Source organism: Pseudophryne corroboree, chromosome 4 (assembly GCF_028390025.1).
Source record: "Pseudophryne corroboree isolate aPseCor3 chromosome 4, aPseCor3.hap2, whole genome shotgun sequence".
NCBI lineage: Eukaryota > Metazoa > Chordata > Amphibia > Anura > Myobatrachidae > Pseudophryne > Pseudophryne corroboree.
Window position 1 is genome coordinate 687,606,524 of NC_086447.1, and position 21,062 is coordinate 687,627,585.

Genomic DNA, 21,062 nt, shown 5'->3' on the forward strand with positions numbered 1-21,062 from the left:
TTACAGTGCTGCTAGCGCCTGGTGGAAGGGTAATTACATACTGTAACTGTATGTATGTTTGTATTTGTAGTAATTTATGTATGTGTGTATGTATGTGATTGTGTATGTATGTTTGGGTGTGTGTTTGTGTATATGTGTTTGTGTGTTACTCTGTGTGTATTATATGGTGCAATACTGCATGTCCCTGGTGCAGTAGTTCCCTGGGTGGAGACTGGCATGCACCCCTCCATGCAGTGGAAACCAGGTGGCACTTAGTAGCCTTTGTGAGTAAATCAATGTATTACAAAAGGCATAGTGTACCGATGTTTCAATGGGCGTTTTTTTCAAGGTGCTTTACTGTAGGCTTGAAGGAAAAAAAAAAACGCTTTATGTGGCGTTGAAACGTCGGTACACTATGCCTTTTGTACTGTAATACATTGATTTACTCACAGAGACCGCTGAGTACCGCCTGGTTCTACTGCATGGGGGGGATGGGGGGGGGGGCATGCCACCTATTACATATATGGAGGGCACCTTGGTATTAAGCAACATCTTCAGTGAGTGCCTATTTTTTGTCATTAGATATATATATATATATATATATATATATATATACATACACACACACACACACACACACATGTACGTGCACACATACATACATACATACATACATACATACATACATACACACATACATACACACACCCACACATGGAAACCCCCCTCACTAAATCCTGCGTTTGCCCCTGCCCCTGCTCTCCTCTCCTGTCACCTGCTGCTGCTGTTCTGCTCACACGGAGGAGCCGAGCAGGAGGAGGAACTTTACAGATGCAGCCCGCCGCCGCTGGGGATCTCTGCTACCGATCTCCGGCGTGGTGCTGTGCTCCCCACTGACACCACGCCGTGTACGCTGTGCAGTGAAAGTGTACTACTCACACTCTCACTCTTAGCCGCCGGCGCTGATCCTCCCCTGCCTAATAACCAAAGGGAACCTGGTGCCCGCAACGTAATGTGAAGACATCACGCCATCCGCAGCAGCTGTCTTCTCCTGTACCCTTAGGACCTGTACCCGCCATGCGCTGTTGGCTCCTTCCAGTCCTCAGGTACCAGCCAGTGGGGCAAACCTGCTGTAAGGTATTTGCTCCAAAACAATGCCCACTGCCTTGACTATAATATAATACTACAAGTGCGTGGACTGTAATATAATGCTACAAGTGCCTGTAATATAATGCTACAATGCACTTGTAGAATTATATTATATCCCATGCATTGTAGCATTATATTACAGGCACTAGTAGCATTATATTACAGTCCATGCACTTGTAGTATTATAGTAAATGTGATGCCGGGAGGGAGGCATGGGCGTGCGATATTGTCAGGGAATGCTTCATTATTTAGATTATTTTGAATAGGAAAGTATGGTTTTTTGAGAATAGTATGTACAGTCACATCATGTGTATATAATATATTTTTCTTTCCTGAAACAAATGTTTTGTCCCTGTATCTCTACCTCAGCCCCCTCACCCTCCCTGTATCTCCCCCTCAGCCCCCTCACCCTCCCTGTAGCTCACCCTCAGTGTCCCTGTCCTCATCCTGTAAATCCCCCTCAGCGCCCTTACTCTCCCCCTCACCCTCCCTGTATCTCCCCCTCAGCGCCTTTATCCTCACCCTCCCTGTAACTCCCCCTCTCTGTAACTATCCTCAGCGCCCTTACCCTCCCCATATTTCCCCCTCAATGCCCTTACCCTCACCCTCCTTGTAACTCTCCCTCAGCACCCTCACCCTCCTTGTATCTCACCCTCAGTACCCTTACCCTCACTCTTCCTGTGACTATCACTAAGCACCCTCCCCCTCCCTGTATCTCCCCCTCAGGGGGGGGAGTGGGGGTAAACTGGGGAGAGAGAATGGTGCTGCTGTGAGCGGTCTTTTGCTGGGGGGGGAGGGAGTGGGGGTGACCTTCCTGCTGTCAATCTTCATGCGATCGCCCCTGCGATCGCTTTCTTCTGTGTTCTTGTCGTTGCCCAGCAACGGCCGTCGCTGAACAATAATGCGCCTGCGCATTGCGTCCGCTACGTATGTGCAGTTCCGACCCGTTCGCACGGCTGCGAAAACCAGCAGCGTGCGAACGTTTCGGAATGATCCCCATAAGGTATAAGAACTAACTGTGGACCTGTACCCCCTCCAGCAGTGCATTTCGATCATAGACACACTCGATACTCACATTGAGCACTTGACCACACCCCCTCACACAATTGGTCACACGCACTGAAACTTCGCCACGCCCACTCCACCTCTAACTCCACCCCTCCTTGATAGCACAACCACTTATGGTGCCCCCCCTGTCATTCTTTTCTGGATCCGCCCCTGTCCATACTTGTAAAATAGTTTAGCTGGCAGCTGATGAAGTTGCTAAGAACAGTTTTCAAACAGCTCTAGGAATTTGCCCACTCCGGAGGGAGCGAGGCATAATTAACTAAATGGTCAGTAGTAAAAAGCCAAACTCTCAGCCAAAATCTTTTAACAAAAGGGCATGTCCATAGACAACGATAAAGATCTGCAGAAGTTTGAGTACATTGCCTTTTTAAATTTCAGGCATAAACATGATCAGAAGTGCCAGGTTTTACAACCCCAAGCCTCATAGGTGTACTTCGTTCTTGTTTTTAGCACTAAAATTCTGTAATAACTACCATATGGATTGTTTCATATTTTATGTAAGCCTAACAATCCTGCAAGAATAACATTTCAAAAATAAAACCCACCTGCAGCAAAAAGGTATAATCACTGAGATATACGGTGCTCATTTAGTGAAGTAACTCTCTCAAGGGAAAGAAAATCTCCTTTCTTGCTGCACAAGCGAGCAGAAGTGATTTTGGAAATCTTTGAATGGTACTTTATTGCTGAGGAAGGGAAATAACTTAATTTTGACTGATTTGCTACTTTGCATTGCAAATAGAAAGGGCACCTTGAAAAGTTATCAAAAATTGAGCGGCTGTCATAAATTAAATGATATCCATTTCACAGAATGGAAACTGTAAGGTGAAACACTTACTAATTTAGTTTATTAACATACTGGTTAGTATGTAGCTAAGTTACAGCCATATTGAGACTGTGTATATATGGACTGATTCACTATCATTTGCTAATGTGAGAACGCACACACTGAGTGATTATCAGCAGACTGTGCATGCGCTGCGAACACATTGCGTGATGATCAAAATGCGATTGCTCTGCGTACGTGGTATCCGGTCTCTAGATCGACCACACTTAGGTCAACAATGTCTAGGTCGACCAGTATTGGTCGACAGTAACTAGTTCGACAGGGTTTCTAAATCGAAAGGGTCTCTAGGTCGACAGGTCAAAAGGTCGACATGAGTTTTTCTATTTTTTTTCTTTTTTGAACTTTTTCATACTTAACGATCCACGTGGACTACAATTGGGAATAGTAACCTGTGCTGAGCGCAGCGGCAGTGGAGCGATGCACCTTGCCCGAAGCATGGCGAGCGAAGGCAAGCCATGCGAGGGGACGCGGTGCACCAATTTGGGTTCCATGTCACTGTATGGAAAAAACAACACAATTTAAAAAAAAAAAAACCTCACGTCGACCTTTTGGCCTGTCGACCTAGAACATGTCGACCTGGAAACCCTGTCGACCTAGTTACTGTCAACCAAAACTGGCCGACCTAGACACTGTCAACCTAAGCGTGGTCAACCTTCCATACCACACCCGTGTATGTAGCCTAATTGTAAAGAGAACACAATTTGATTGACAGGAAGTGACCATTCATGGGTGGTAACATGGCGTTTGCGGGGAGTGATTGGGAAAAAGCAGGGGTGTCATGAACATTTTCAGGGATTGTATTTGATGTCATCTGTGAATGATGCGTTGAAAAACATGGTGCCCAGTGCGATTGAATTCACATTGATTTGAGCAGGCATGGGTCAACCGCATTTGCTAGTTTTGCTTATGCATGGTTATTCTGCTAATGCATATGCAGTTTTTTGAAAACATTGGTGGGCATCTTTTATCCTTTCTGGGTGGTTCTTCACATGCAATTTTAGCATTAGCAGGTTTGTGAAAATTGCTTTCAGCCTTAATAGCGTCCATTAGGCCGATAGAGATGTCCCTGGGAACATATATTATATATATGTATATATATATATATATATATATATATATACTCACGGGTAGAGTATGGGTGACCGGAGGTCAGGATACTGCCGGTCACAATACCAACAATGGGATCCCGGCATTTAGATGCCCGGCGGGAGTGTGAGCGCAACGAAGGCCCTTGCGGGTTCGCTGCTCTCGACACAGGTTCAATTCCCACTCTATGGGTATCGTGGGAATAGCCCCTGTTGGTCGGCTTGCCGACCGTCTGGATAGTGAAGGGGTGGGATGTAGGTGCCGGTAATGTGGAAACCGCCGGTCACGTAACTGCATCCCATATTGACACAAAGATCAAAAGTCCCTCCGCAGTGAGCACTGTCTCTGGCTGCAAATAAACTCTGCAGCCATGGGAGGCCAGAGAGGGACACAGCCAATGGGGAATCACAGAGCCGCTAGAGACGCTACAGCATGAGTGTTTCTCATTTATTTCTTGTAAATACAGTATTTGAAAAACAACTATGTTGTCATATTACTTGAAATATCAAGACTACTAAGGCATTTTGTGGTGAAACATACTGCCCAGTGTCAGAAAGCTCTTTCTCAGTCTTAGGTCATCGGTTCACCATCAGGACAATGACACAAAGCACACAGCTAAAAACACCCGGGAATGTATAAGAACAGAACATTTGACTGTTCTGAAGTGGCCTTCTGTGAGCCCTGATCTGAATCCTATCAAACATCTATGAAAAGAACTGAAACATGAGGTGGGATCATGTAATGGTGTCCTAGTTCGCCGGAGTGACGCCGGACGATCTCTGACATTTTATTTAAATGGGCAATCACTTACAAGTCATAAAACACAAAAGGATATCTCCCAGCGCTAGATTATATCAAATGAATCCTATTTCTTATTTGGCTATATAACCAAACTGTCAAACATCAAATGTCACAGAGTAAATATTGGATGAAATAAATCTCCTTTATTAAAGGTAAAATATGAAAACCTTCACATGGTATCTTATTCAATCAATTTTAAAAATACTAAAACGATTATGGTGATTCCTAATACCGGTATACAAAAAAATTAAATAAAACACAAGACAAAAAACACAAAAACATAAACATACACAGTCAGTGATACGCTATATTTTAGCGATTTATTCACTTATCTAAACAAACTCAGATTGTCTTCAGATATTTTCAAATGTGTTCAGTATTCACTGAACCATAGTCCTTAATGCTCTGAATGGGGCAGTTTTTCACCAAGTCTGGCTATTTTTACCAGGAAAGCAGTCTTATTATAATTCAAAAACAGGCCAGTACCTCATGAGTCCATTTAGCGTTTCTGTCCCAGGAGAAGCATGTAAAAGCCACTTACTTCAATCACACACTCCTGAGGAAGCCTGCTTAGACAGGCGAAACTAGTCGAGATTGCAGAGACGCCAATTCTTTGTCTGCCGGCAGACACTCGTGATTTTTGCTTTGTGTGATTGAAGTAAGTGGCTTTTACATGCTTCTCCTGGGACAGAAACGCTATATGGACTCATGAGGTACTGGCCTGTTTTTGAATTATAATAAGACTGCTTTTCTCTCTCTCTCTTTATCTATCTATCTATCTATCTATCTATCTCTATCCAATGTTACTCCGGCACTCCAGGCTTCCCCCATAGGGTGTAGCTTGCCCCGGTGCCTTCCCCTAGGGCCACGACCCTTGTAAAATGCAGATGAAAAACAGAGGCGACACTCAGAGACTGGTAAATCTGGAAAATCATGTATGACTGTTGGAGTAGGACTGTAGGAGTTCCCAGAGGTGCTGAGCACTTGTTGGCTGCTTTTCCTTCACTCTGCGGTCGAACTCATCCCAAACCATCTCAACTATGTTTAGGTCGGGTGATTGTGGAGGCCAGGTCATCTGACGCAGCACTCCATCACTTTATATCCTTCTTGGTCAAGTAGCCCTTACATACCTTACATAGCCTGGAGGCAGGGGTATCTCTAGAGAGGAGTGTCCCATGTGCAGACTCCGTGTGTAGGCCCACTCCTCTCCGGTAGCCGTTGTGCCGCTGCTAGCGCTCTGAGCACTGTAGTCTACAGCGCATGCTCAGGACTCTGAAAAATGGCAACCGTACCATTTTTTCGGAGTCCTGCACATGCGCTGTAGACTATGGCACTGTGCCAGAGTCTCTAGTGGTCAGTGCGCTAGCAGAGGCGCAACGGCTACGGGAGAGGTGGGGACCCACACACGGTCAGTGATGGACTCCGGAAAGGTAAGTATAGGAGAAATGGGTGTAGTGTGTGCGGTTTGGGCCCCCCCGGGACTCAGGGGCCCTTGTGCACCGCACACACTGCACCCATTATAGAAACGCCAATGCCAGGAGGTGTGTTTGGGGTCATTATCTTGTTGAAAAACAAATGATGGTCCCAGTAAGCGCAAACCAGATGGGATGGCATGGCGCTGCCAAATGCTGTGGAGGCCATGCTGGTTAAGTGTGCCTTGAATTTTGAATTAATCACCAACAGTGTCACCAGCAAAGTGCCCCCACATCATCACACCTCCTCCTCCATGCTTCACAGTGGGACCCACACATGCAGAAACCATACGCTCACATTCTCAGCGTCTCACAAAGACACGGCAGTTGGAACCAAAAGTCTCAAATTTGGACTCATCAGACCAAAGTACAGATTTCCACTGGTCTAATGTCCATTCCTTGTTTTTCTTGGCCCAAAGAATTCTCTTCTTCTTCTTGTTCATCCTCAGTAGTGGCTTCTTTGCAGCAATTTAACCAAGAAGGCCTGATTCACGCAGTCTCCTCTGAACAGTTGATGTTGATATTTGTCTGCTACTTGAACTCTGTGAAGAATTTATGTGTTAGCGCAAATCTGAGGTGCTGATAAGTAACGATTTGTGAGGCTGGTAACTCTAATGATAGCGTTTGATGGTTTTTGCAACTACAATTGATGATACATTCAAAGTTCTTGAAATGTTCCCTATCGACTGACCTTCATGTCTTAAAGTAATGATGGACTGTCATTTCTCTTTGCTGAGTTGAGTGGTTCGTACCATAATATGGATTACAACAGTAGTCAAATAGGGGTGTCCACTGTGTACTAACCCTACCTCTGCACAACACAACCGATTGCCTCGAACACATTAAGAAGGCAAGTAATTCCACAGATTGACTCTTGACAAGGCACATCTGTTAATTCCAAACCATTCCAGGAGACTACCTCATGAAGCTGATTGAGAGAATTGCAAGAGTGTGCAAAGCTGTCATCAAAGCAAAAGGGGGCTACTCTAAAATATAAAACGTATTTTGATTTGTTTAACACTTTTTTGTACATATATACCACAGTTGCAGATAAAGGGCACCCGCTATTTTCATTGACTGCAAAAATAGTTATTTATTTACATACCGCCGGTGTTGTTATAAAGCCAATGTTTCGGTCCCTTTACAGACCTTTGTCAATGTTAAACTGCACCACACACGCCACACAAGTGAAACATACAGCAGTTGACACAGTATTCAGCTATGTACCTGTTCTTAAAATACAGTGGGGCAGGTCAATCCAGTGAGACTCATTAGCTTTGTAACCACATGTAAGCCATGCTGGAATGCATGCCTGTCAGCAGTTCTGTATTTTCAACAAGGCAACATAGACAGCTTCATAGGACCCTAAAGGCATTAGGGGGCCCACAAGTTGCCCAAATGAAATAAATCTTATTTAAAAAAGGCTTTGAGGGCCTAGATTCCAGGGATAGGGTAGGCTACAGGGCCTTGATTAGAGAGTTTTGCCAGGTCAGAACAGGGTCACTGGCAAGTTGCATGCCGACAAATTCTGCTCAGAATTACAGTATAGATGTGGCAGATCTTCCTGCACAGCACTCTCTGTACTCTTAGCCAATAACAGGGGTCCCAGGAGCATTTGCTAAGTGCCTCCAATCGGAGCTCAGACAATTCTGCTCTGACTCTTCCTGCCCAGCAGCACGGGACTGAGGTTGAGAGATACTGACATCCAGTATACAGTGGTGAGCTAGACACATGTGCATATTACAGAAGAGTTATAGACAGTGGTGGTCAGGTAACTAAGAACATGCAACCTATGTGCATAAAGCATGTGATGTCTGTGTGACCTGTGTATAGTGATCTTAATGTATAATATGTATATATCAATGCATTGGAGTTGGGGGCCCTAAATTATTATAGTGCCTGGGGCCACATACAGTCTTAATCCCACTTTCTCATCTTGTTTTCTATAAGGCACCAATCAATTAGTGGAGCCGCTGTATCACATGACTTAATATCCCAACTTATAGCTCAGCAGTGTGTGTGTACTTTGTGACATCGGCGCATCACCTCATGACCGTAATCATTTAAATACTAGAAGAGCGTATGATGAAATTATCAAAATCCCAACAGTTCCCGGTAAGTATTTTAACCCTACCCTTATCCCTATCACTAAGTGTCCCCTCCTCCGCCTAACCCTAACTGTCCCCTCCGCAGCCTAACCTTAACCATCTCCTCCCGCAGCCCAACCCTAACCCTCCCCCTAGTATCTAATCATAACCTAAACCCAATATTTACTGTCGGTATTCTGACTGTTGGGATCCCGACTGCTGGGATCCTGACCACATCCCAAATAAAATACATAATTACTGTAAGTAATCATTAAAAATGTAACAGAGACCAGTGCAGCGGATTCAGCTGGAACATGTGTTCCATGAGTTTATGCAAGAATTATTAGCATAAGTTTATAGTAACTATTTTGAAAATAGATTTTTACAATTTCAGAGCATTAGCTTTTATTTGTAATGAAAAAAAAAGGACTTGGTACTCAGAAAAAAGGTAACTATCTAGAGTTACAGGTTGATTCAAGATTTACAGTAGCTTCCATACTCTGGACAAGTCTTCTGATGTGTCTTATTCATTTTTGAGACTAGTTATAAATAATACAAATAATGGGAGATAAGTACCAAGCCGTGCAAAGAGTGGAGAAGTAGACAGGTGGAGAAGCAATTGTCCACTAGCAACCAATTAGTTCAGGGTAGCAATTATCAAGTACATTCTATAAAATGATAGGTGAAAGCTGATGGGATACTAAGGGCAAATTATCCTGTTCTCCTCTCTTGTCACTGCTTGATACAGTACTGTACCTGCTATACCATATGAAGTGCCAGTACCATCAAAAAGCACTAATTATTATCCAAGCAGATAGATCCCCCAAGCTTAGCTGTACACTCCAAAACATACCTCCCAACTGTTCCGATTTTGGTGGGACATTCCTGTTTTTCACGGACTGTTCCGCTATCCCACCTGCGGGTTGCAGTGTCCCGTGGTGGGGGGGTGGGGCAGTTGGTAGATCCCCCTGTCACTGGCTGCCAGCGGTGAATAGATGCTGTGTGCATGCGCACAGCGTCTATTCACCAGCAGAGAGGGACAGGAGACTTGGCCAGCAGCTTACAGAGCCCTCATAGTGACAAAATGGGGGCGTGGCTTGCCACGAGGCCACACCTCTAGTCACATGGTCATGTCCCCTAAGGCACACGTAGATGTCCCTCTTCTGAAAAGGAAGAAGTTGGGAGGTATACTAAAATAGATTTACAAAACATACTTCTTTGTCAAAATACACCAAATATGGAAATTGGAAGACTGCTCCACATGTAGAACAGTGTGTACTTGCACATATTTTTTTATTTTAATATAAGTCAATGTTTTATGACTCAGTGATATTGAGTTCTCTACCAAGCATGAACTGCTGTGCAAAAAATATTTATTCCCCTGGTGGATACATTTTTGTGTAGAATTTTCACAGCATACGCAGCAGTATGGTAAAAGCAATAAGCACAAATGCAATGTTATATCAGTAATGTTTTCCTTAGACGTTTATATCGGTCATGCATGGTGCACGAGTGACATGCAGTCATGGTAGGACTGCCTCCCCTGTCATACTCCAGTACAATCCAGAGTTTTGCCTATAAAAATAACTTTAGGGCGGCAATGCACTGCAATATCACTGGTTAACAGTTTTCTTCTAAAAAAAATGTAATCTAAGTTTTGTGATCAATTAAAATGTGCTGAAATAATAAGAATGAATCCAGTTTTCTATATCCTTAGTAAAAACACTTTTATATGCAAACAATGAATATGTGCAAAGGCTTTGTATCGTTCCACAATGCCTTCAATCAATATTGGAGGTATCTTAGTTCTCAATTAAGGTCTTTAGATTAAACCAGATATTGGGAGTTGTAGGCTGGTATTCAAGTAATATATAACAACCAATCTCCTTTCTAAAGTGATCCCTGTTATTGAATATATCGTGCCCATAGTAATCAGGTTTATCTGTATAAAGGGTTAGGGCGCATTACTACCACGGGAGTAGCAAGCTGAAATGATGATACCACACCAGTCAGCACAAACAGAACGGGTGTGGTAGGGGGCGGAAGGAATTGAATACCGCCCATAATGTTACTTTTTGAAATTCATTGTCCAAGTATACAGTATCCAAATATGCAAATGTTTTAACTGGAATTTGTGAATATTGTTTGAAAAACTTCCTAATGTTTAATAATGTAGAATCATTTACAGTCAATAGGTGCTGCGGAAGGGGGAGATGATGGGAGGTATACAAAGCACATCTGAGCAGTGGTGGAACATATATTACATTCTGTAAATTCCCAACAGGACAGACCCCCAAGGCAGGAGGCGGACTGCATTCATGGTATATGCAGTGACTCAAGCATCATCCACCTTGTACAGGATTAATGAAGATGGGAGTGAGGGAGTGCACTGACTAATACCAGAGCTTGAAACTTCCTGCTGATTTCCACAACCATAGCAACCAATCAGATTCTACTTATCATTTAAAGAAAGTACTAGATAAATGGTAGCTAGAATGTGATAAGTTGCTATGGCCAACACCAGAGCCGGCCTTAGGCAAGATTTTGGCTGGTGCCCCCCAGCACCGCTGCTAGTTCTGCCTCTGACCCTGCACCCTTTTCCCATCACCATCACCACTCAGTCATAGCAGTCCTCATTTTGGTGCTCCTACCCCCTATATTTTAAATAGGAACAGCGTGCACATTCGGCGCACAGTACATAAAGGGGCATGTTCTTTTGGGAAGGGGCATTGGCCACACAGTAGTACCCCCAATTAAAATTATGCCACACACTAGTGCAGTGTTTTTCAACCACTGTGCCGTGGCACTCTAGTGTGCCCTAAGCAGTCTCCAGGTGTGCCGCCATAGAAGCACCGCCAGGCCCGTCAGTGTTTTGCCACTACTGAGGCCCTGGAACGATCAACACTGGTGGTTTTAGTGGTTGCAGAGCCAGTTCTAATTTTGGGCCCGGGCAGTTTTGGGCTATTCTGGCTTTCTCAGATGTGGCTCAGGCGTTACCTATGGAGAAGCAGCGTCATGACATTCTAGGACAAGCAACTGCACCATGCATCACCATTATATTTGAATGTGCCTTGGCAATATTTAAATCTTATTCAGTGTGCCGCGAGTTGTAAAAGGTTGAAAATCTCTGCACTAGTGCAACTATATTCACATTATATCATGCGATAGTGTCCCTTCTTCATGTTACATCACACAGTAGTACCACTTTAACTAATAGACATTACTAATCGTAGTAGAGCTCCTTATTCACATTACATCACACTGAATTGATTCTTATTCACATTACACCACTCAATATTGCTCTTTTTTCACATGAGACCACACAGTAGTACCTTTTATATACATTATGGCACTCAGTAGAACACCTTATACACATAATACCACACAGTAATGCCCCTTACACATATGACACACATTATTAATGTCCTTATAAACATAATTCTCCTTACACATTATGCCAACCTTTATTAATGCCCTTATACACATGACACACATAATGCCCCTTACACATATGCCAAACGCTATTGCACAATGGACCTACCCACACACAGCACTCACATGTCTGCTAACATTGTGACCTCTGCCTCTGCTTTTCCTCATACATCTGCTAATGTTGGGTGCTTTTTTTTGTAGAAAATGCATCTTATTTTCATTTCTATGTGGCTAGGATGCACAAGCAGCTTTTGCTGATTAAAATGATATGCGGAATGCTTATATTCTGTGTGCGACAGTAGCTGTATCTGCATACGAAATGCTACGTTATAATGATTTCCAAGAATACACTGTAATGTAGCATTTCGTATACAGATACAGCCGCAGTCACACACAGAATATAGGCATGCCGCATATCATTTTAATCAGCAGAATCTGCTTGTGCCCCTAGGCATTAAAAATGCCCTAGGCATTTGCCTAGTTTGCCATTGCCCAGGACCGGCTCTGGGCAACACCTTAACATGTTATGTTAAGAAGGTTTGAAATATCTCCTTCTATGGGGTAAATTTACTAACATTCGTATTTTCCCGTTTCAGGTCAAAGTTCAATCACGAATGACATCGAAAGTGTAAAACTGCAACTTTTTGAATTTGTTACGACGGATTTACTAAGCTGCCGTATTCGGGTTTTTCTTTTGTTCCGATGTCGATGTCATTCGTGTTTTATTTTTTATTTTTACGGCAGTGATTAGCAAAACACTGCCGACTTTTTTACAATGAATCTCGGCCGGATCTGTGTGATCCATGCTGGGGTTCATTTTTTTTTTTTTTTTTAAATTAAACACTGTAAAATCCAAAAAAAAAATTGCGTGGGGTCCCCTCTCCTAAGCATAACCAGCCTCGGGCTCTTTGAGCCGATCCTGGTTGCAGAAATATGGGGAAAAAATTGACAGGGGTTCCCCCATATTTAAGCAACCAGCATCGGGCTCTGCGCCTGGTCCTGGTTCCAAAAATACGGGGGACAAAAAGAGTAGGGGTCCCCCGTATTTTTAAAACCAGCACCGGGCTCCACTAGCTGGACAGCTAATGCCACAGCCGGGGGTCACTTTGATATAGTGCCCTGCGGCCGTGGCATCAAAAATCCAACTAGTCACCCCTGGCCGGGGTACCCTGGGGGAGTGGGGACCCCTTCAATCAAGGGGTCCCCCCCCCAGCCACCCAAGGGCCAGGGGTGAAGCCCGAGGCTGTCCCCCCCCATCCAATGGGCTGCGGATGGGGAGGCTGATAGCCTTTTGTGATAATGAAAAGATATTGTTTTTAGTAGCAGTACTACAAGGCCCAGCAAGCCTCCCCCGCATGCTGGTACTTGGAGAACCACAAGTACCAGCATGCGACGGAAAAACGGGCCCGCTGGTACCTGTAGTACTACTACTAAAAAAATACCCAAAAAAAGACAACACACACACACCGTGAAAGTAAAGATTTATTACATACATGCACAAAAACATACATACATACTTACCTTATGTTCACACGCAGGTCGGTCCTCTTCTCCAGTAGAATCCAAGGGGTACCTGTTGAATAAATTCTACTCACCAGATCGCGGGTCCCAGGGTCCTCGGGGCATCCATTTGTAATCCACGTACTTGCATAAAATAAGAAAACGGAAAGCCGAGCCACGAACTGAAAGGGGACCCATGTTTGCACATGGGCCCCCTTTCCCCGAATGCCAGAAACCCACTCTGACTGATGTCTAAGTGGGTTTCTTCTGCCAATCAGGGAGTGCCACGTTGTAGCACCCTCCTGATCGGCTGTGTGCTCCTGTACTGAGTGACAGGCGGCACACGGCAGTGTTACAATGTAGCGCCTATGCGCTCCATTGTAACCAATGGTGGGAACTTTCTGCTCAGCGGTGACGTCACTTTAGGTCAACCGCAGGGCAGAAAGTTCCCACCATTGGTTACAATGGAGCGCATAGGCGCTACATTGTAACACTGCCGTGTGCCGCCTGTCAGACAGTACAGGAGCACACAGCCGATCAGGAGGGTGCTACAACGTGGCACTCCCTGATTGGCAGAAGAAACCCACTTAGACATCAGTCAGAGTGGGTTTCTGGCATTCGGGGAAAGGAGTCCCATGTGAAAACATGGGTCCCCTTTCAGTTCGTGGCTCGGCTTTCCGTTTTCTTATTTTATGCAAGTACGTGGATTACAAATGGATGCCCCGAGGACCCTGGGACCCGCGATCTGGTGAGTAGAATTTATTCAACAGGTACCCCTTGGATTCTACTGGAGAAGAGGACCGACCTGCGTGTGAACATAAGGTAAGTATGTATGTATGTTTGTGTGCATGTATGTAATAAATCTTTACTTTCACGGTGTGTGTGTGTTGTCTTTTTTTGGGTATTTTTTTAGTAGTAGTACTACAGGTACCAGCGGGCCCGTTTTTCCGTCGCATGCTGGTACTTGTGGTTCTCCAAGTACCAGCATGCGGGGGAGGCTTGCTGGGCCTTGTAGTACTGCTACTAAAAACAATATCTTTTCATTATCACAAAAGGCTATCAGCCTCCCCATCCGCAGCCCATTGGATGGGGGGGGACAGCCTCGGGCTTCACCCCTGGCCCTTGGGTGGCTGGGGGGGGGGACCCCTTGATTGAAGGGGTCCCCACTCCCCCAGGGTACCCCGGCCAGGGGTGACTAGTTGGATTTTTGATGCCACGGCCGCAGGGCACTATATCAAAGTGACCCCCGGCTGTGGCATTATCTGTCCAGCTAGTGGAGGCCGGTGCTGGTTTTAAAAATACGGGGGACCCCTACTCTTTTTGTCCCCCGTATTTTTGGAACCAGGACCAGGCGCAGAGCCCGATGCTGGTTGCTTAAATATGGGGGAACCCCTGTCAATTTTTTCCCCATATTTCTGCAACCAGGATCGGCTCAAAGAGCCCGAGGCTGGTTATGCTTAGGAGGGGGGACCCCACGCAATTTTTTTAAAGAAAATAACCACTTTCCCACCCCTTCCCACTGATATACATGCACGGATCTCATGGATCCCTGCATGCCTATCCAATCACGGGGAAAAAAAGCAGGTCTGTTTTTTTTTAGCACTTTTTTACGAGTTGTAATTTTTCACGGCAGTGTTTGTTTTTTTTTTGCTTTGCACTTCTTAGTAAATTACCGAGATTCATACTTAAACAGCCGCGTTTTGACCAATGGTGTATTCATTCGTAATTTTTTTCTTGGACTTGCAAAAAATTACGAATGCCCTCATCACTGCCGTGATTATTGCTTAGTAAATTACCGAGATGACACTTTGATGAAAAAACGGCATCTCGGTCAAAATCGGGACCTTAGTAAATTTACCCCTATGTATCATTTGAAAGGATACCATGACAAGTATAATGAAACAATCATCTTACCTTCCAATAAGCAGAAATTCCCCGACCACACCTAATCTTCTCATGGCCATCAGGAGCCCTCTCACTGTCATTCCCTCGCAAAAACAAACCACCACTCTTGCTTTTGGTAATCTCTCACGAAGTTTCCTGAGGAGCCGATCAAAGCTTTTCTCCCCAGCATTGCTGTAGATTTTGTCTGTGTGTGCAATGCACAGTCCTTCTAGTGCTGCAAGTTCTTTAAAGGCCTCCATTCCACTTTCTCCATAGTTTCCTTAAAACAACATTAAAAATGACATGTTGTTAATATTACTGATAAATTCTAGCATAGTGTCTTCCAGCATTTAGGATTCATGCCCTTTTATATTACATGATATGAGCATTTATAGCTGTGAGCTTACATTGGCACGACCTACTGACCCAAACACTGCATCAAGTCATAACATGGATCCAAAAATATTCTATAACCTATCAGATGGGAAATCCTTGCCAGAGGCATAACATTAAAAATACACAGTAAGGACACTTTGAGCACAAAGCATAACTAAATATAAGTCAACTAAACATGTTCACACTAGCCTGAAATGTGTTCTAAATGTTTTCAAGGCAATAAATAGCAAATAATATATTGTGAAAAAAATGAATAGAAAAGAAAAAGTAATGTATTTTATAATCTGATTGCTGTTATTAGCCAATAGCTGGCACATGTAAATAGATATGGCTTCAGGGGCAAACACAGGATATTCAGAGGGGGTTTCCAAATGCTTGAAGGAGGCATAATCACACGTAACAATATAAAGTCTGCATCATACAGAGTGCAATGTATGCAATACTTCATAAATATACAAGGCCAGCAATTACAGTAAGCCATTAGATGTGGCAGTAGGGCCAGCCCATCTGAGGTGAATGGTTTTTTTTCCCAGAGATGGGTGGATTCAAATCTAACTGCCTTACTCTGTGGTTCATTGGAGCAAGTCTGGTTGCCTGGTGGTGCGACAAGAGAGCCTAGCACCAGCCTTGTACTTCTACAGAAGACCTATAATATAGGCTGTAAGGAACTAAAACACACTTTCTGTATCAAACATATTTATCTCATATAAATAACATTAGTGGTCAGGAAAAGGTTAAACATCCCATAATAAAGATACATACATAAAACAAGACATAAAAGACATAACTAAGCTTTCTAAGCACACATTCTTCCACCTAAGTTTAAGATGCCTGACTTTTCTTGTGATAATCATTTAAAAAGCAAAACCAACTTTGCCTTTTAAATTATTGAGATCCGAACCCCCCAGACTTCAGGATCCGAGTCAGGATCCGAGTACGGCTTGGGACTCGAATCCCAGATCAAGGCAAAACGTCATCATCCTGCTGTTGGATCTCGCAGAATTTTAATTCTATATAAGGAGCAGCGTGTCACTGCCATTTTTACTCTGGACATGGAGCGTGAGGGAGACAGACCTTTGTCTGTCTGTGGGTGGTGACTTATGGGGTGCTGCTGTTCTGTGCTCTTCTGGGGTGGTGTCCTGTGCTGGTATACTGTACTGTTAAGGGTTCTGCTGTCCTGCGATGTTCTGGGGTGGTGACCTGTGCTGTTAGGAGTGTTGCTTTCCTGTGCTGGTGTACTGTGCTGTTAGGGGTGCTGTTGTCATGTGCTGTACAGGGTTGCTGTTCTGGGGTGTCCTGTGTTGTTTGGGGTGCTGTACAGGGGTGCTGTAGTCCTGTGCTGTACAGGGGCACTGTTCTGTGTGCTGTAAAAATACAGGGCTGCTGTGGCCCTCTCCTGTATGCTGTAAAAATACAGGGGTGCTGTGGCCCTGTCCTCTATGCTGTAAAAATACAGGGGTGTTGTAAAACTACAGGGGTGCTGTAAAAATAAAGGAACACTGTGGCCCTGTCCTATATGCTGTAAAAATACAGGGGTGCTGTGGCCCTGTCCTGTATGCTGTAAAAATACAGGGGTACTGTGGCCCTGTCATGTATGCTGTAAAAATACAGGGGTGCTGTGGCCCTGTCCTGTATGCTGTAAAAATATAGGGATGTTGTAAAAATACAGGGGTGCTGTAAGAATAAAGGAACACTATGGCCCTGTCCTGTATGCTGTAAAAATACAGGGGTGTTGTGGCCCTGTCCTGTATGCTGTAAAAACAGGGGTGTTGTAAAAATACAGGGGTGCTGTTGCCCTGTCCTGTATGCTGTAAAAATAAAGAGATGCTATAAAAATAAATGAACACTGTGGCCCTGTCCTGTATGCTGTAAAAATGTGATGTTCAGGGGTGGTGACCTGTGCTGTTAGGGGTGTTGCTTTCCTGTGCTGTTAGAGGTGCTGCTGTCATGTACTGTACAGGGTTTCTGTTCTGGGGTGTCCTGTGCTGTTTGGGGTGCTGTACAGGGGTGCTGCAGTCCTGTGCTATACAGGGGCACTGTGTGCTGTAAAAGTACAGGGCTGCTGTGGCCCTGTCCTGTATGCTGTAAAAATACAGGGGTGCTGTGGCCCTGTCCTCTATGCTGTAAAAATACATGGGTGTTGTAAAACTACAGAGTGCTGTAAAAATAAAAGAAACACTGTGGCCCTGTCCTATATGCTGTAAAAATACAGGGGTGCTGTGGCCCTGTCCTGTATGCTGTAAAAATACAGAAGTACTGTAACCCTGTCCTGTATGCTGTAAAAATAAGGGGTGCTGTGGCCCTGTCCTGTATGCTGTAAAAACAGAGGGGTGCTTTAAAAATAAAGAGACACCGTGGCCCTGTCCTGTATGCTGTAAAAACACAGGGGTGCTGTAAAAATACAGGGGTGCTGTTGCCCTGTCCTGTATGCTGTAAAAATACAGAGATGCTGTAAAAATAAATGAACACTGTGGCCCTGTCCTGTATGCTGTCAAAATACAGGGGTACTGTGGCCATGTCCTATATGCTGTAAAAATACAGAGGTGCTGTGACTGTGTCCTGTATGCTGCAAAAATACAGGGATGTTGTAAAAATACAGGGATGCTGTAAGAATAAAGGAACACCGTGGTCCTGTCCTGTATGCTGTAAAAATACAGGGGTGCTGTGGCCCTGTCTTGTATGCTGTAAAAACACAGGGGTGCTTTAAAAATAAAGGAACACTGTGGCCCTGTCCTGAATGCTGTAAAAACACAGGGGTGTTGTAAAAAAACAGGGGTGCTGTTGCCCTGTCCTGTATGCTGTAAAAATACAGAGATGCTATAAAAATAAATGAACACTGTGGCCCTGTCCTGTATGCTGTAAAAATACAGGGGTGCTGTGAAAATACAGGGGTGCTGTGGCCCTGTCCTGTATTCTGTAAAAATACAAGGGTGCTGTAAAAATACAAGTGTGCTGTAAAAACAAAGGAACACTGTGGCCCTGTTCTGTATGCTGTAAAAATACAGGGGTGCTGTGGCCCTGTCCTGTATGCTGTAAAAATACAGGGGTGCTATGGCCCTGTCCTGCATGCTGTAAAAATACAGGGGTGTTGTAAAAATACAGAGGTGCTGTAAAAATAAAGGAACACTGTGGCCCTGTCCTGTATGCTGCAAAAAATACAGTGGTGTTGTGAAAATACAGGGGTGCTGCGGCCCTGTCCTCTATGCTGTAAAAATACAAGGGTGTTGTAAAACTACAGGGTGCTGTAAAAATAAAGGAACACTGTGGCCCTGTCCTGTATGCTGTAAAAATACAAGGGTGCTGTGGCCCTGTCCTGTATGCTGTAAAAATACAGAAGTACTGTAGCCCTGTCCTGTATGCTGTAAAAATACAGGGGTGCTGTGGCCCTGTCCTGTATGCTGTAAAAACAGAGGGGTGCTTTAAAAATAAAGAGACACCGTGGCCCTGTCCTGTATGCTGTAAAAACACAGGGGTGCTGTAAAAATACAGGGGTGCTGTTGCCCTGTCCTGTATGCTGTAAAAACACAGGGGTGCTTTAAAAATAAAGGAACGCTGTGGCCCTGTCCTGTATGCTGTAAAAACACAGGGGTGTTGTAAAAATACAGTGGTGCTGTTGCCCTGTCCTGTATGCTGTAAAAATACAGAGATGCTATAAAAATAAATGAACACTGTGGCCCTGTCCTGTATGCTGTAAAAATACAAGGGGGCTGTGGCCCTGTCCTATATGCTGTGAAAATACAGGGGTGCTATAAAAAGAAAGGAATGCTGTGGCCCTGTCAGGTGCTGTAAAAAATAATGGAGCACTGTGGCCCTGTCCTGTATGCTGTAAAAATACAGGGGTACTGTGGCCCTGTCCTGTATGCTGTAAAAATACAGGGGTGCTGTAAAAATAAAGGAACGCTGTGGCCCTGTCGAGCACTGTAAAAATAAAGGAGCACTGTGGCCCTCTCCTGTATGCTGTAAAAATACAGGGGTGCTGTAAATATAAAGGGGCACTGTCCTGTTTGCTGTAAAAATAAAGGTCTATATATTTCAGGAAAGGCAGCGACAAATACTGACACTCCTGGTGCTGTGAAAAATAATTCTACAAAATAGAGATGGAAATAAATATTCACACTCTAAAGACCCATATGCACGGGCAGATCTAGGGAGAGATGTGTGCTGAGCGAACCGCTCAGCACACATCTCTCCCCCTGCTCAGCACAGCGTGATGTGTGCTGAGCGTGCGGGGGGAAGCGGGGGGGGGGGGGGCGCTCATTTCACCCAGCGGGTGAAATGAGCGACCTGCTAGATTGAACTGCCCAATCTAACACCAGCGCATCGCTATCGCTGTATATATATATTAGATATTTTTGTATAACCATTGAGTAAGTATTAAGCATTAATATTAGGAAGGCCCGTAATTATATAATATCACATTTATTGTGTAATCACAATCAGAAATATACATCAAAAATATACATCAATAAACAACAATAAAATGATAATGATTCCATGGAGAGTGATAATATAAATTATTTGTTCTCTCCTTCATATGCATACATTAAAACAAATAATTTGATTCCTATGGTAGTATTAAATAGTTTGGAATAGTAACTATTTGGCAAACTCCCAGACTGTATCCTCCTCCAAAGAATGAGACAGTGCATTTTGGTTAATTTGTAACAATAGTGTTCACAGTGGCTGTTTGTATCCAAATAATATCAATATTAACTGACATGCACCTTGGAGCTGGATGTATATAATAGTGCTGCAATTGCTGGCATCCCGGCTAATCAGTTCGTTTATCCAAGCACTATACACTGGTATAATTACCCTTCAAGTGTCTCTAACTAATCAGCCGTGTGTATCTCCACTGCACAGCCCTTTCTCCCGATGGTGATGCACTCACCACTGGCAGGACTACTGTCTGGTCACGGGTGGTCACTGGTGCCTCCGTATGGTGTTTCCCAATAGCACCAGGTGATCTGACCTCAGGTACCGCTATCCGATCACAAGCGCCTGCTCGCTATGGCTTTCCCGGTGGTGGTAGCGATTGCCACTGCGGGAGCTGGTCCGGCTGTACAGACTTAGGAGGTCATTCCGAGTTGATTGCTCGCTAGCTATTTTTTGCAGTGCTGCAATCAGATAGTCGCCACCTATGGGGGAGTATATTTTCGCTTTGCAAGTGTGCGAACGCTTGTGCAGCCGAGCGGTACAAAAAAGTTTTGTGCAGTTTCTGAGTAGGTCTGAACCTACTCAGGCACTGCAATCACTACAGCCTGTCCGGTCCCGGAATTGACGTCAGACACCCGCCCTGCAAACGCTTGTGCGATGCGCCTGTGCATTGCGGTGCATACGCATGCGCAGTTTTGCAGAGTTTTG

The 21,062-nt window shown here is 44.4% G+C and overlaps 1 protein-coding gene across 3 annotated transcripts in view; it reads right to left on the reverse strand.

Annotated features, from left to right (window-relative positions):
• Positions 1-21,062, reverse strand: part of GRM1 (glutamate metabotropic receptor 1) — an 818,622-nt gene that overhangs the window by 628,999 nt on the left and 168,561 nt on the right. For all 3 annotated transcript variants that reach the window (XM_063917884.1, XM_063917883.1, XM_063917885.1), the window contains exon 3: positions 15,333-15,582. In XM_063917884.1, coding sequence (XP_063773954.1) covers positions 15,333-15,582 — 250 coding nt within the window. The remainder of the gene's footprint in view (positions 1-15,332; positions 15,583-21,062) is intronic.